Source organism: Aspergillus mulundensis (assembly GCF_003369625.1).
Source record: "Aspergillus mulundensis strain DSM 5745 chromosome Unknown scaffold_8, whole genome shotgun sequence".
Classification (NCBI taxonomy): Eukaryota; Fungi; Ascomycota; class Eurotiomycetes; order Eurotiales; family Aspergillaceae; genus Aspergillus; species Aspergillus mulundensis.
The window spans coordinates 277,465-294,065 of NW_020797896.1; the positions used below are offsets into that span (position 1 = coordinate 277,465).

At 30.1% G+C, this 16,601-nt stretch overlaps 2 protein-coding genes across 2 annotated transcripts; both read left to right on the forward strand.

The window, feature by feature from the left end:
- Positions 1–11,463: 11,463 nt before the first annotated feature.
- DSM5745_07513 (uncharacterized protein) lies at positions 11,464–14,352 on the forward strand (the record flags this gene model as incomplete). The annotated part of the gene is made up of 5 exons (XM_026749529.1): positions 11,464–11,895; positions 11,952–12,205; positions 12,261–13,075; positions 13,151–13,855; positions 13,943–14,352. 5 exons carry the CDS (start codon positions 11,464–11,466, stop codon positions 14,350–14,352), a joined length of 2,616 nt encoding a protein of 871 aa, XP_026601561.1.
- Positions 14,353–14,400: 48 nt separating this feature from the next.
- DSM5745_07514 (patatin-like phospholipase family protein) lies at positions 14,401–15,416 on the forward strand (the record flags this gene model as incomplete). Its single annotated transcript, XM_026749530.1, has 2 exons — positions 14,401–14,429; positions 14,525–15,416. The coding sequence occupies 2 exons, from the start codon at positions 14,401–14,403 to the stop codon at positions 15,414–15,416; spliced, it is 921 nt and encodes a 306-aa protein (XP_026601562.1).
- Between the last annotated feature and the right edge of the window lie 1,185 nt (positions 15,417–16,601).

The window sequence follows — 16,601 nt, forward strand, 5'->3', positions numbered from 1 at the left end:
TTATAAAAAATTTATATAAAATAAACCTTTTTTTTTATAAAGCCTTTTTACCTTTTTATAAGGCACCTTTATTTTAAATAAAGTATTATAATTTATAACCTTAATAACTATAAGCCATGCATGGCTTAGTTATTTATTACCTACTTTAACCTAGTAACTTTTCTTTATTTTTTTATTTTTAATAATAGTAATAATAAATTTTTTACTTATAATTTTAGGTAATAAATTTTTAACTAGGTTTTTTTATATAGCCTGCATGCTAGTGCTTTTTATACTTATAAATTTATTATTATAGGTACCTTGCGCGTCCGTAATACCTAATTATTAAAGTAGCTTTTTTTTACTTACTTTATATAACCTTTTTAATTCTTTTTATATTAACTATTTTATATATAATTAATTTTTTATAAGGGTTTATTTACAGGGTTTAATTTACCTATATAATAAGTAATTTAAAACTAAAACCTAGTTAGAAACTAGGCCTAATAAATTTATATTTATAAAAATATTTTTATAAATAACTAAAACACTACTAGTGCCTTATAATTTATAATTATTTTAACCTTTTATAATATACCTTAAAAATAGTGCCTTTATTTATAAAAGGATTTTATAATAGCTAAAAGCTTTTACTTACTAGTAGTATAATTATACTTTATTAAGGTAAACTTTTATAAAAAAAAAGCCACAGGCTTTTATATTTTTTTTAAAATATAATTAAATTAATATATTATAAAAATTACCTTTAAAAGTATTTATTTTTACCCACGTGGTTAACTTCTTTATAAAATAGTTTAAATATATTATTTTTTAAACTTTCTCTTTAAAAAGTTTACTACTTTACAAGCTTTTAATATTATAACTAATACTTTATTCTTAGCTATTCTTATAAAACTATTTTTTAATTTTTTAAAAAAAATTTATAAAAACTATTATTACTACCACGTAGGTATAAATAAACCTATAATATTAATTAATAAAGCCTAAAAATATAAGAATATCATGCATTATTTTTAATATTAGCTACTTTTAAATTATAGCTATATATAACTTTTTTATCTTAACTTTATTAGGTGTAATAATATACCCTAAAAAGTTAATTTTTTATATTATAAATATATACTTACTTTGCTTATAATACAGGCCTGCCTTATAAAGCTTTTTTAGTACTTTATAAATATATTTTTTATGGCTTTTTATATCCTGCAAGAATATAATAATATTATTAATATATATTATAACTATAATATTTAATAAATTATAAAATACCTAATTTATAAAGCCCTGGAACATCACGGGCGTATTAATAAGTTTAAATAATATTATTAAGTACTTAAATAGCCTATACTTTATATAAAATACTATTTTTTATTTATTTCTAGCCGCGATATAAATATAATTATATATATTATAAAAATTTAATTATATATAAATCTTAGCACCACTTAACCTTATAATTATTTTATTAATTAAAGGCAAAAATATTAATTTTTTATAAATATAGTATTTAGCCCGCAAAAGTTTATACATATATAAACTTTATTATTTTTTTAAGTATATATAATAAAGGCGCCCTTATAAAAGACTTTAATAATTAAATCCAGCTATTTATAAATATTATTTATATATACTTATAAATAACTGCTATTTCCTGCGGGGAGTGGTAATATAAAGGCCTAAATAATAGTTTTTTACTATTTTTAACCTTAATTTTTAAATTAACCCCTTTATAGTAAGGTGGGAGCTATTATAACTTTTTTTTTAAAAATATTTTTTATAAAATCCCAGCACTAGTTAGGTAATTCCTTGCTTAATATAATTTATTTAACTTTTATTATATTAATTTAAAAAGTCTTAACTTGCTTTTCGTGCACACCTTTAATAAATTTTTTTATAAAAACCCCTTTTATATAATACTTTTATTTTATAAAGGTTAATTTTTTTATAACCTAAACTATTTATAAATTATAAATTTTTAGTTATAGCATGCTTAATATTACTTATTTTATATTTAGTAATATTACCGCAAGCACCCGGAACTTTTTTTAAGTTTTATATAAATTTTAAAAATATATATTTACTTTTATAATATTTTTATTCCGCACGCGCCTGTTATTAATAACTTATATAAAAATTTAGTATAATAAGATTTTTTATCTTGCTTATTTTATAAAAAGTAAAAAAACTATATTTATAGCACTTTTATAATTTATAAGGGCCTTATAATTTATAATTATTTTACTAGGTAATATAATTTTTATAAATAAAAATAATTATTTTATAATAACCTAATTTATATTTAGCTAAAATTATTTACTAGTAATAACTGCCACCACCGCAAGGTCCTTATATTACTTTTTATTTTTTACCTTTTTTACTTTTTTACAAGCTTTAGGTATTTTAACTTAATATACCTAATTTTTTTATAATAGTAATATTAAGGCTCTTATTTTTATTTTTTTTTATAAAGGCGGGCTTTTTTACCTTATAATTATTTATTTTTTATAAAAATTTTTTATACTTATTTTATAAAAAATTAGTTTTTATAAACTTTAAATTAGTGCTTAGTGCACCTTATGAAAAAAAAGGTTTAATTAAAGTTTAGTAACTAGGGAAACTAGTTTTGCAAGCGTTTTTAAAAAATATAATTATTTATAAATTTTTTACTTTATTATAAATAAGTAAAATTTAAAAAATATTTATAAAAGAATTATATTTATTTTACCTTTTTAATTACCTAGTTTTAATTATTACTCTTTTTATTATTATAAGTATATATAATTTAACTTGCCCTTATTAAAAGTTATGCATAATACCTTACTTTATATTATATATAGTTTATTTACAGGGTCTTTTAGTTATTTAAAAAAAAATTTATAAAGGGTATTTTAAGTTAAATATTTTAAAATTTTTGCCTTCACGGCCTATTATTTTTATAAAATTAAATTTAAATAAAGTATTATAAACTTTAATATCTTTTTTTATAAAAAGCTATTTACTTTTTTAAATATATTTACCTTTTTTATAAAGGCATAATAATTATTATAGGTAGTAATTTTATACTACTTTTTTTTATTAAATAGCCGCGAGATAAATGGTTTTTTTTATAAAAAAAATAGGATTATTTATAAAACTTATTAATAAATTACTTTTTAAAAGCTCCCTATAAATTTTATAAATAAACTATTTTATTTTTTTAGTTTTTTTAATTCGCGTGGCTTGCAGGCGTAGCTTATTTAAGCTAAGTTTTTTAAGTAAATAAATATTTTTTAGTTACCCGCGAAAGGTTCTAGCCATTATTTTTTTTATAAAAATATATTAAAATTTAAATTATTATTTTTTAAATTTTTTTTATAACTATAAATAGGTTTACTTATAAGGGGTAAATAAGTTTTTTTTAAATAATTTTATAAAAGGTTACTTTTAATTACTGCAAGGATGCTTAAGTAACTTATAGTATAAGTATAAGTTACCTTTAATAAACTAAATATATTAATAAGTATTAAAATTATAAGGTTTTTAGCCTTAGGGTTTTGCAAATAGTATAATAAAATATAATATACCTAAAAAAAAGGTTTATAAATAGTAATTTTAAAAAAAGTAAAAATATTAAAATTAATACTAAGGTTTAAATCTTTGGCCTTGCAGAGGCTAGATATCCTTAGTATATACTAAGTTAGCACCTAAAGGCTAACTTAGCTATTCGCGAGCAAAGCTATCCGCGGATATCTTTAAGTCTTATAAAAGGCTATATACAGTATAATAGGCCTTACATTATCCATCCCTAGAATATCTAGTTTAATACACCAAGTAATATAAGAGACTTTTATATATAATAATTATTTATTTTTTTAGTAGGTTATAAGCCCGGGTTTACTTAACTTATATACTTAATTAAAAGTCTTTTTTTAAGTTAACTTATACTAACTAAATACATAGTATTTTCTTATTTTACTTATTTAACTTTATATTTTTTTATAACTTTACTAGTTACTATAATAATTAAAAAGCCTTACACTTAGGGTAAAGGCCTTATTATAAAAATATAAATATTATAACTTTGTTCTATCCTACCTTAAATTCTTTATTTTTTTTTACCTTTACCTTTTTAATTAGCTTTTAACTTTATAAATATTTACTTTTTAAGGCCATATATATTTAATTCCTTAATAAAAATAAGTTTCTTTTAGTAGCTAAAAAGTTTTAAGATCTTTAAAGGTAATATAACACCTTTAGGTTTTTTAATTTAGACTTTAACTTTAACTACTCCTTAAAAATTTAAACTAATTTTTAAATATTTAACTAGCTATTTTTAGTTACTAGCTTTTTTTATAACTATTTTAGCATAGGCTTTAGCCTATTTAACCTTAACCTTATTATAATAACTTTTTAGGGCTTATTATTCCTAATTATTTTAGGTTTTTAATCCCTAAGCACTTTAATTCCTGGTATTTAAACTACTTTAATTTTTTTACTATTTAGTTTTTTTATACTAAGCTAAAATAAAAAAAATAACCTTAATTAAAATAAAGAATATCCCGGTTTTAATATTAAAAAACTAGTAGGTTAAATAAAATTAATAGGTATTTTTAAAGCTTTGGAAGGCTAGCTACGGCTATTTTATAAAATAGCTAAATTAAAGGCGCCTTATAAAAACTATTTTTATTACTTTAGCTTTTACTATACTAGCTTTAGCAGGTAAAGATATTAAAACCTTTAGCTAATAATCCACTATAAGCTAAGCTAAAAATATAAGTATTAATAATAAAGTTTTAGTTACTACTACGCCTTTTGCTTAGCCTATTACTAAGACTATTATTATTAAGGCTATTATTACCAAGCCTACGCCCTTAGTAAACTATAACAAGGCTAAAATTTAGTAATAAAACTAGGATTATATTATAGCCTTAATTTTTAGTTATTTAGGTTTTAATTTATAAAATTTTTTTACTAATAAATAAATAATATATAAGCTACTTAATAAAATTAAAAGTTACTTTAAACCTAATACTAATACTATAATTTTTAAGGCCTAGGCTAACTTAATATCCTTATTTTATAATAAAAGCATTTCTAACCTTAGTAAAAAACTTAGGGAGATTTAGCAGGAATTTACACGTGTTAATATTACTTTTTTAATTAAACTTATTATTACTACCTTTTACTAAGCCCTAGGTAATTAATTTAATTACTTTAAGGCTATATACTTTAATAATTATATTATTAAATATTTCCTGGGGGACACCACCATGTTAATTACCTTTTTAAATAATTTTATAATTATTACTAAGTTTACTAAATTAAACTAAAACCAGGGCACTAGTACCCTAACACTTTTTTTTAATAAAATATTTAAGCTTAATATTAAATGCTATAAAAACTATATTAATATTATTTAAATATATAAAAATAAGGGTATTATAAATATTACTACATGCTATTACCCTTATTATAACATGCTTTTTTATAACTAAAAAACCTATTATTAACTTTATTTTAAGCTTAAAATTACCTAAAAAATTTTTAGGGTGGTAAAAACGCTAAGCATTCTTAAAAAAGCTTTAAATTTAAAAAAAATATATAACCTATACTTAAGCTAGTATTTATAGCTTAAATTAGCTTTAATTTTAAGTAGGAGATTATTTAAAATAGTTTTATTTAATAAATTACTCTAAATAATAATTATATATAATATATTACTTATAATTACTTTTTATTTTAAAACCTTAAGCCTTATAATAGCCCTGGTATTAAGGGTATTAATCTTAAAGTTTTTAATACTTAGGGTATTAATATTATTAAGATTTCCTATTATGTTAATAGCTAGCTTAAAATTTTAACTTTAAATAATATTTTATATTATTTTAACATGTTTTTTATACTAATTTTTATTTTTTAGTTACTAAATAAGTACTGCTTAATTAGCTTTAGCTAGTAAAATATAAAAGCTAAAAAGCTATAGGATGCTAATATTATTACCTTATATAATTATAGTTTAGTATAATACATGGCTATTAAAGTTTATAAAGTGTTTTTTTTAATTTTTACCAGGGGCTAGTAATATTAATTATTTTAATATTAATAGCCTTTATTCTCCAGGATAAGTTTTTTTAACTTTAGTATTAATAAATAGGCCACACTTCCGGGAATTACCTTAATAAAATAAAAAAAGTGGTTTATAGTATATACATACCTAAAGGCTATATTTATAAATTTTATATTATTATATACTAGCAGGCTAAGCCTTACAAAAGTATTATAATACTTGTTAATTAACTATTTAAATTAATTTATATAAATATTTTTAGCTTATATTTACTTTTATTTAATAAAAAGGTATATATTAACTTTATTATAAATAATAAATTTTACTAGTGCTAGGTTATAATACTAGCTAGCAAGAATAAATTAATTACTTAAGCTTTTTTTATTATTTACTAATATAACATGTTTAAACTCCTACTACGCTGTATATATTATAATTAAGGGGGAAAAATATTTATAACTTATAACGCCTTGTTTATAGCTTTAAAGCTATTATAAAAATATTTAATATAAACTAGTATAAATAAAATAATTATACTAAAGTACTTATTAATAAGCTGCTTAGCCTTATATAATTTATATTATATAATATTAAAGCCCTAGCTAATATGTGATTTAAATTTTATAAAAATACTAGTTATTTATATAATTAAACTTTATATTTTATATTAAATAATATTATATTATTTAAAGCCTAGTATAGCTACTAGTTAAATATTTTTTATATTTATATTTTTTAGTTTAAGGTCTATGTTTTAAACCTATTAAAAAAGTAAAAGAAGCTTTATAAAAATAGTAAAATAAAAACTAAAAGGCTAGTTAAATTTAATAAAAAAATAAATAAGCTATATTAGGTTTTTTTAAATAATGGCCACGTGGTTTTAATATATAATATTAATATTATTAAAAATTACTACACTAGGCTAGATTTTTTACTAAAAATAATTACTTTAATGCCTTTAGGGATCTTTATTCCCAAGGCTTTACCTTTTTTAAGAATATTTATTTTTAAGGTACTACCTAAAGCTCTAAATTCTTTAGGAATTTTTATTTTTAAGGCACTAAAAGCTTTAATATTTTTAAAAATCTTTATTTTTAAAGCTCTTGCCTTTTTAGGAACCTTTATTTTTAAAAGCTTACTAGCTAATACTAACCTAGATATTAAAAAAAACCTTAAAAATAAATTCCTAAAAAGCCTAGCTTTTAGGGACCTTTCTAGGTATATAAACCCTAAAAATTTAGTAATAAAAGCTATTAATTTAGCTATTAAAGTTAACATATTTTTAAAAAATTTAAATTTTAGCTTTTATAATACTAGCCTGGTGTATTACACACGCGCTTAAGCTATTATTAATTTTAAAAAAGCTTTTTAAATTTTAAATAAACTAGCCTATTTATTTTATTTTTAAAATATTATTAAAACTATATAAAATAGGATTACCCTAGCTAGTAAACCTTATTTAAATAACCTTTAAGTACTAGCTAGTAAGCCTAGCTTAAATAGTATTTTAATACTAGTTATAATACTTTATAAGTAAATTTTTTTAAAAAAAATAAATTAATAGTTTAGCAAGCTAAAGCTAAAGGTAAATAGAATAAGTAATTTAAAAATATATAAAATAAATATAATTTTTTAATAAAAAATAAAACCTAAAATTTTATTAACTTACTTTTTAAAAAATACTTGCTTTTTAGTAAATAGGTCCTAAAGGTTAAAAAAAAATTAAAAGGCTAGATTTTTTATTATAAAGCTTACTAGGTAATTTATAGCTTTAAGTAAGTTTATAAGGTTAATTATTATAAAACCTATATTAAAATAATAAAGCTAATAAGTTATAAGCTTTTATTTATTATTATTATTATATTAAACCTTAAAATTAAGTAAATAAATATAAAAATAGTATTTTTATATAAGGATATTAATATTATAATTTTTATAAAATAGCCTTATTTTTTTATTAATAGCTTTAAGCGCGTTTACTAGCTTTAAAAGGCTTTTTATAATTTAAAGCAAGTGCTATAAATTTAGTACTAGCTACTTATAAACTTCCTAGCCACCCTAGGCTTTTATTTTATTTATTTAAACTTAAAAGTTTTTATTAATAGCAAGATTTTTATTACTATATATATAAATAATTTCTTACTAGTTAATAAAAATAAAATTTAAATTTAAAAAATTAAAAATATTTTAAATAAGTACTTTAAAATATTTAATTTTAGCCTGTGCTATTATTATTTTAGCATAAAGGTTTATTAAAATTAGGCTAACTAAATACTTTAGCTTTTTTAACTTAGCTATATAAATAAAATTTTTTACTAGTTTAACATAAATAATTTTAAAATTTATAGCATGCTAATAAATCCCTGCTTAAAGCTAAAGCCTACTTTTAAAAAGTACTTAGCTTTAATAAATATTTTAAAGTGGTATTAAAGCGCTATTAAATTTTTAATATATTTTATATTAAGTACTTAGGCTAATATTACCTACCCTATATTTATTTTAAGCTATTTTTTTACCAAACCTATAAAAAAACATGTAGTAACTATTAAGCACGTGTTTTATTATTTTTAGGGCTTTATAAATTATAAATTAATATTTTTTAAGGATTTTTAACTACTAACTAGCTATATTAATACTAATTAAGGTAATAATTTAAAAACATGCTATTTTACCTTTAAATATATATTTTATATAGGTTTTATAGCTATTAGCTAGTTTTTTAAGTATTAACCTATTATAGCTTTATTTTCCTATAAAGCTAAGTATATAAAAAAATATAAATTATTAAAAAAGTTATTTAGCTTTGCTGCTTGCTAAAAAAGCTTATAAATACTTAAAAAATAAATTTTATAGCTATTATAATTTATAAAAATAATAAAGGTATTATAATACTAGCTAGTAACCCCTAGTTTTATACCTAAAGTAAGTATATTAATATTTAGCACTATTATATTTAAAAAAAAAAGTTAAAAATATTATTAATATTTAGTTTATTTTTACAAAAAATAAATAATAAATAGCCTTATTAAGCTACTAGGGCCTAAGATATTTAAATACTTTAAAGCCTTATTAGGGATCCTTCCTAAACTTATATAAGTAGGTTTTTTAGGTAGTTTTTATACTAGAATTAGCCTTTTTTATATTAAATTTATAATAACTTATATATTATAAAACTATACTTAATAATTTTTATTTTTAGCTTACTATTACTTTATCCCTATCTTTAGGAATTAACCTTATGGTAAAAATAGTATAGTATTATACTATTTTAAAACCTTATCTTAGTTTTATATAATATACTAACTATAATACTAAAAGTTAATATATTTTTAACTTAATTTAATAAAATTCCTAGTGCTTTTTATATTTACCTATAGGAAATCTTATTTTTAAATACTAGAATATAGGCTTATTAGTATAACTAGCTTATTAATTACCCTAATTAAAATTTTTATTTAATATTTTTTTAGGCTTTAAAGCATGGTTATACCACGTGGCTAGCAGCCTTTAAAACCCTAAAACTTTTTTAAATTAGGTAGCTAAATAGTATTATTAATTTTTAGTATATATAGGCTACTATAGTAATTTTATTTCTTAATAAAAAAATATTATTATTTAAAATTATAATTTTTACTATAATCCCGCTAGCCTACGCTTTAAAAACTTTATATTTAGGGCTTAATTATACCTATTATAGCTACTAGGCTAATACTATATTATTTAAAATATATAATATTATACTAGCATTAAGTTTTTTTAAAAAAATTAATACTTAAAATATATATTTTAATAGGTTTAATATACTACTATACTAGGTAATTTACCTTATACTAGGAATTAAAATCCCTAAATAACTTATTATATATTAGTTTATTACTATTAGTTAATAATACCTTTTATATAAATTAGGCCTTATTTTTACCCTTAAAATAGCTTTTATATACTTTAATATTTATTATTACTTTTTTAAATATAAAGGGGCTATATAATTTATAAAAAAGCTAGTAAACACGCTGGCTAGCCCCTAAATTTATAAATTATTTAGCTTATTATTTATTATTTACTTTATTTTTAGGCTACCTAGTGCCTAAAGCTTTTATTAAAAGTTTATTATTTTATATATTTTATTATTATTTATTTATATTTTTAGGATTACTTTAGCCTATTAATACCTAAAGCTTTTATTAATACTTATTATTTTATTATTTTAATTACTAGCTTTTTAATACTTATTTATAAATTATATTTTTAAAAAAGCCTTTTCCCGGGACTAATAACTTATAACTTATTAATTTAAAAAAAACTTTTTTTATATTAATAGCTTATGGCTTACTAATTTAGAAAAGTTTTTTATATAAATAAGGGAAAGTACTAAAAGTAAATGCCTAAGGCTACCAGTGGCCTTAGGCCTCTAGTAAAAAAAGGTTTTTTTAGCCTAAATAGCCACCTGTAAAACTCTTTATCTATCCCTAAAATATCTAGTTTAGTACACCAAGCAATACAAGAGACTTCTACATACAGTAACTATTCATTCCTTTTAGTAGTTTCACCCTTGCTTGATCATAACCAGTATCATCACCCTTTTCATCAAAGCCAGCCGCTGGAAGTTATCTGCAGACTCTTGAACATACTCAAAGACAAGAGAAGACTTCATCACCATTCAGACGCGACATCAATCCTGACTCTCCAGTCAAGGCGGCTACAAGGCGCCTTCTCATGGCGCATTAAGGTTCCAAGGCAGAGTCGACACCCTTAACGAAGCGTCAAGGGGAGCAGTGAAAGTTGCAAATAGGGCGGAAACCGATTATGTTACAGTTGGCGCTCGCGCTCTCTGGGCTGATTTCCGAGCAATCATATGGACTGTTGAATTTGAAAAGAGAGCAAAGAGGGAGCCTCATCATACCCAGGAAAAGCAAACAGGGCGCTTACACCCACCGCCCCGGGGTTTCCTGGGTGGGATGTCAACTGTTGCCGACCACTGATTTCAGCCAAGCTGATTTGAAACAGTGAGTAGGCTTACTTGAATGCATTATGGGTAAGTAACAGCACGTTAGAATTACGCCCGACCTGTTATTTTTATCAAGTGTGAAGGCTCAGGGCGGCCGTGCCTGATCACAAGTTCAATCAGAGCCAATCAACCAATCTAGTATGGGCGAGGCTGAGGGGAGGCCCGGGTGGTAGGCTTTCGCGCGCGCTTCGGGTGGTGGGATAAATCCCACGTCCCCCTCGTCCTCTTCACGATTGTCGTCTCGCAACCCGCCCTCTCCGTTCTTCCTGCCACTGATCGGAAATACGGCCAGTCAATTTGGAATCATGTAAGATCCTGCCACCTCCCTGCATCGATGAAGCATACTTATATCTAATTCAGGGAGTCTGATAACGCATCTGAATATTTGGGACCTGAAGAGATGTGCGAAATGTGTGGTGAGAGCGACAAGTCCAGACTCTTCAAATGCAACACCTGCGATATCTTTTTGTGCGATACAGATTGGGAGTTGTGGCACCCTCATAAGTCGCAATTGGAAAGAAAGCGAAAATCAAAGTTGAAATCCAACTCAAAGTCCAGGGAAGCCGCGAAACATGAACGCATCCCGTTTCTTGAGCAGGCAAGGATGGAGGAAGAGTATAAGGAGTGGCACGAAGACGATGGGGAAGCGCACTCGGAGCAACACAAAAACAACCTGCCATCGTTTTGGTTCGGTGCCGATCTCACCAACGGCAGCTTTCACATCAACAGTGATCTCTACGGAGATATTATTCTATCATCAGCGTTTCAAGATCGGGAGAAGCAGTTCCCAAGCTTAGTATCCTTTATCGGGAATACCGGGGCTGGAAAGTCCACTCTGATTGTAAGTTCATCCCAATGGTAGAAATGCACCAGAGTACCTGCTTATGGATGCTAAAGAAAGCAATCATCAACTATGGGATCTCTGGTAGCAAACACGAGGCCGATGCCACTGGCTGGGCTCGCATTCTTACTCCAATCCCGGGCATCAAAGCCTTTTCCGCAAGACCAACGAGTTCTGACGTACACCTTTACCATGACACGGCGACAATTGACACCGCCCGACCTATCCTATTTGCCGACAGCGAGGGCCTTCTGGGAGGCAACCAAACCCCATTCGCAGCCTCTATCGAGAGCATCGCTGGCATTGCTAGGTAGGTACCCGTCAGGTCCTCACGTTCGGGAACCTCTCACTGACAAGAAATCTAGAAAGATGATCTCCTGGAAGGGATCAACACATAAGATCACCCGAAAATATTGCGTTGAGCATATATATCCGCGAATATTGTATTCTTTCAGTGAAGTATTATGCTATGTGATTCAACAGAACCCTCGCGTCGTGGAATCACTGGTAACACAGATGATCATGTGGGCCGACAAGGCACGTAATGCGTCTTTAAATCAGGTTACTCTTCCACGCGTTGTTCTGGTTCTTAACAATGTTACGCTGAGTGAGAAGGAGAGGGAGTCATGGGAAGATGGAATGTCGGCAACGCAGATAGTGGTTGAGAGACTGAAGGATTGCACCAATCTAAGCGGCGAACTGCAGGAAATCGCGGACCAATGGAACCGCATCCTTGATTTTGACGACCAGATACACTCAGTCATGGATTTGTTCCTCCGGTATTTCAAATCCCTTTCGGTCGTTTATATGCCTCCCCGCGGAAATATCCAACAGGGTGCAGGATTCTACCGTCAAGTGCAGCAGCTTCGTGCAAAGATCTTGGGTTTGAGCAAAGAGGTCGGGCTTGAGAGGCTGCATACATTCAATCAGCTCAACTCAAGGTGGCTAGAGTCCTTCCTCAATATCGGGATCGAGCACTTCTTCACCAAGTTCGATGAACCGTTTGACTTCTTCCAGATTGCCAGGATTAACAGGCCGCTGTCCAAATCCATTGTTGGCAACGCCACTTATCTGATGGCAAAGATGGAAGAAACAGAGTCAAACCAGAAAGAGCTCGATAAACGCTGCCATCGGCTCTTTGTATCCTACCGGGTAATCATGACCTTGGAGAGAATGTCCGGTACGAAACGGTTTCCGATCTTTCTTTGCCTGAGGTAGCGCTCTGTACTTGGAAGCTAACCCATATTATATACAGGATCCTCGATCAAAGGGGTGTTAGAAGGCACAACATTTGCTGAACACTTCCAGTCCGCGCATAAAGAATTCCACACCTCTGCCCGCTGTTGGTTCAAGAAAAATCGACGACGGTGCCGCAACACTCGGGAAGGCCACACTCGAGGTCATCTGGATTATCGTGGAGAACCTATCGCCTCTGGGGAGTATGAAACCGACTACGAAGAGCAACAGTCTGTTGATTTCAAGAAAGGCATTATACAAGACTCCAGGAATTGGATATCATTACTCGAGGAGCCGAGCCTGGAAAAGGACAAGTCAATCGTCGAGCGCCATCTGAAGGTGCTTAAAAGAGAACGAGAGTTCTGGAAGCAAACATTTTCGAACATAATATGCTTTTGCTGCCTCGTTGAACCGCCTGACTTCAGCCTAGAATGTGGGCATGCAATATGTTGCTCCTGCGTCAAGATGCTTGGCCACAAACTGCCTCAAGATCCAGTCTACACCCTCGATCTCTGCCCGCTGTGTAGCGAAGGAGATCAGACTCAACAACCCTTTGCCCAGATCCAACTCAAGCCCGAAAAGGCGGGTGTTCGCGTCTTGGCCATCGATGGTGGAGGTGTACGCGGCGTGATCTCTGCGCGCATTCTGCAGCTGCTGGAAGAAGAAATCGGCCTCGATTTACCATTATTCCACTTTTTTGACGTCATTGTCGGCACGAGCTCAGGTAAGAGTTTCATTCTGGCGTTGATAGTCTTCCCCATCGGCATTATCTCAACCGGGGTGCAGTATAAAAAAGCTAATTTCGTTCCAGGAGGTATCATCTCCCTCGCAATGGGCGCGAACTTATGGTCTGCTGCAAGGTGTATAGATGCTTTTAAGAGGCTGTCCAAGAATTCTTTCAAACAGCTCGCTTTCAGCAAAATACCTGTCCTGGGGTATTTCCTCAGTCTGGGGCGGGATAGCTACTATGACGCATCTGCTATCGAAGAAGCATTGCAAGATACGTTTGCTCCTACTGATACTGAGCCTCGGTTCCTGTTTAGTGAGCCCTATAAGGGCGCGAGGGACAACCTTGGCTCTGAAACTACCATGAGAGATCTCAAAGTGGGCGTGACAACAGTCAATGTGATTAACAATCATACGACTCTTATGACCAATTATAATCGGAAGATACAAAATGAAGGCAAGTTGACCATCAATATCTTTGACCTCCCGCACTGACTGTACTGGGAAGATGACGAAACCGTCTCCATATACAGAGAAGACGATATGGATGAGGAGATTGAGGTCTGGGAAGCGTACGTTACTCTTCTTGCACTCTCCCTTGTTTTCCATTCCTTTCTTATTCTAGTCCATCTCAGAGCACTAACTGATACCGACCTCTTTGCCACAGAGCACGATGCACATCCGCTGCACCTTTCCTATTCCCAGTGTACAGAGCAAGTAATGGCCATGCATTCCAGGACGGGGGAATGAACCACAATAACCCTGTCGGATTAGCTGTAAAGGAAGCGCCGTCTCTGTGGACCGGGAGACCGAAGGTAGACATTGTGCTGAGCATCGGAACAGGCTCCGCCGAAGGGCGCATCGCCGAGAAGAATACACTATCCCAGTATGCTGTGCACGGCTGGCTGAAACGATGCATCGACTCGTTCGAAAGCAAGCTCGACGCCGAGCGCTTGTGGCAAGAATACCACGCGACCCTGGACGAAGATGGCCGACGCCGCCACCATCGGCTGAATATCAAGCTGTCAGGCACTCTGCCGTTTATGGCGGATACCCGCGCAGTGGACAGCATGGATGATGACACCAGACGCTTTTTTCATGATCCAGGCGCCCGGCGACAGCTGCGAAGCGCGGCAGAGGCATTGCTCGCATCACTTTTCTACATCTGTGTTGAGTCTCCGACAAAACTGCCGCTGCCAGATGGCATTGGGTTTGCATTCCGAGCGCAGATACGATGTCGGTTGGAGCAGCGCTACCAGCGTGTGCTTCTGGATCGACTCCAAAGTTCAGGCTGCGGTTTCCTTGTTCACGGAAGAGCAGTCAGCATTAACTTTGAGGCTCATAGATGCAAACTTGGGAAAGGCGAATCATTTCGGCAGGATATTCAGTGGCAGGGCCAACTGCGTGAGACGTTCCATATCTGCCTCGTCTTCAGGGCAGAAGCATCGGCGGAAGAGCAGCCAGAACTGGATGCCCCGACCGCTGGTGGTACTACTACCCTAGCCCTCAAGTATGAAGTTAGTGGCAGCCCGCATACCTGGGCAAGGTTGGAGCGGTGATCTTGTGACACTCAGATATCTTTGTTTGTTTCGATATGCATTTTCCTGATATAAAGCCATATATATAGTGGAATTTGAGCTACCAAGGCGAACAGAAGTCCTTTTTTATCGGCGACAATACGGAAGATCCCTGGATTGGAAGAATGAACGGGACACTTCTTGTTTAATCTCGTTGTTGCCATGATCGGTATCAACTACACGAGTAGTAAATCTTGCTATCTGAGGTTTTGCCCTAGTGTGCAATCCGTGCTGAACATGTGCTGAACATGGAAGAAGGGGAAGAGGTGGGGTGGAAGCAAAATAAAGGTGGACCCTGTGGATCAACATGTGGGAAAAGCGTACGGAGTAGGTAGCGATGCATTGAATTCCCATCAAGTGCGGAAGTACCATTCCAAGGTTAATGAATTAATGCTGGAGGCAACAGATGGGATGGCCTGGGGATACCGGTATTTCAGAAGGCGCTTGGACAGGCGAACTTACAAGACTGATGTGTTAACAGCATAGGCGATACAACAATAGTAGGGTACTAAGGGTTAGGATGTTTTCAGAACCAGTCCAAGTGCGTTTATTCTATTATGATAGCGCAGGCAGATCCAAACTGAGCATCCACCTGCAGTCATCATGCAACTGGCCTGATCTAGTGTGCAGTTTCGCCAAGTATACCCACCCCTCCACAATAGGTAGCACAATGATGGGGGTGGGAACAGGGTGCGCTAAAGGTTTACGGCAACGGGGATGTGTACAACAATTGTTGTGGTGAATTGGATTAGTACAGCGGAAGGCTGGTCCAACATTGATGTCCATCGCAGTTCCAAGCGCACTTCACACATCTAATGAAGACTGATTGAGGGTTGTTCCCGAATGAACTCCGTCCTTCCATCTACCAGGCTGCGTCGCGCCGTCGGAAGGCATTAAGTGTGGGTGCCACGCAGAGCCGCAGCTAAGGATGCGGGTTACCTATGTTGCTGCGTCGCATGGCCAACTCTCATTCCACGAAATGTATTGCAAAACGGTGCAGATGGAAAAAATAGAGGAAACTTGCATTTGGGTCGCATTCATGGTTCACTCCTGTTTGGCTGGTTCCAACTTCCTCTCCTATGCTGCGCCGTGCGGCGCAGCCCCGATCCATCTGCTGATGATATGCTTACACGGCTTGGATTGGGTGGTGGGAGTGACAACATTCAG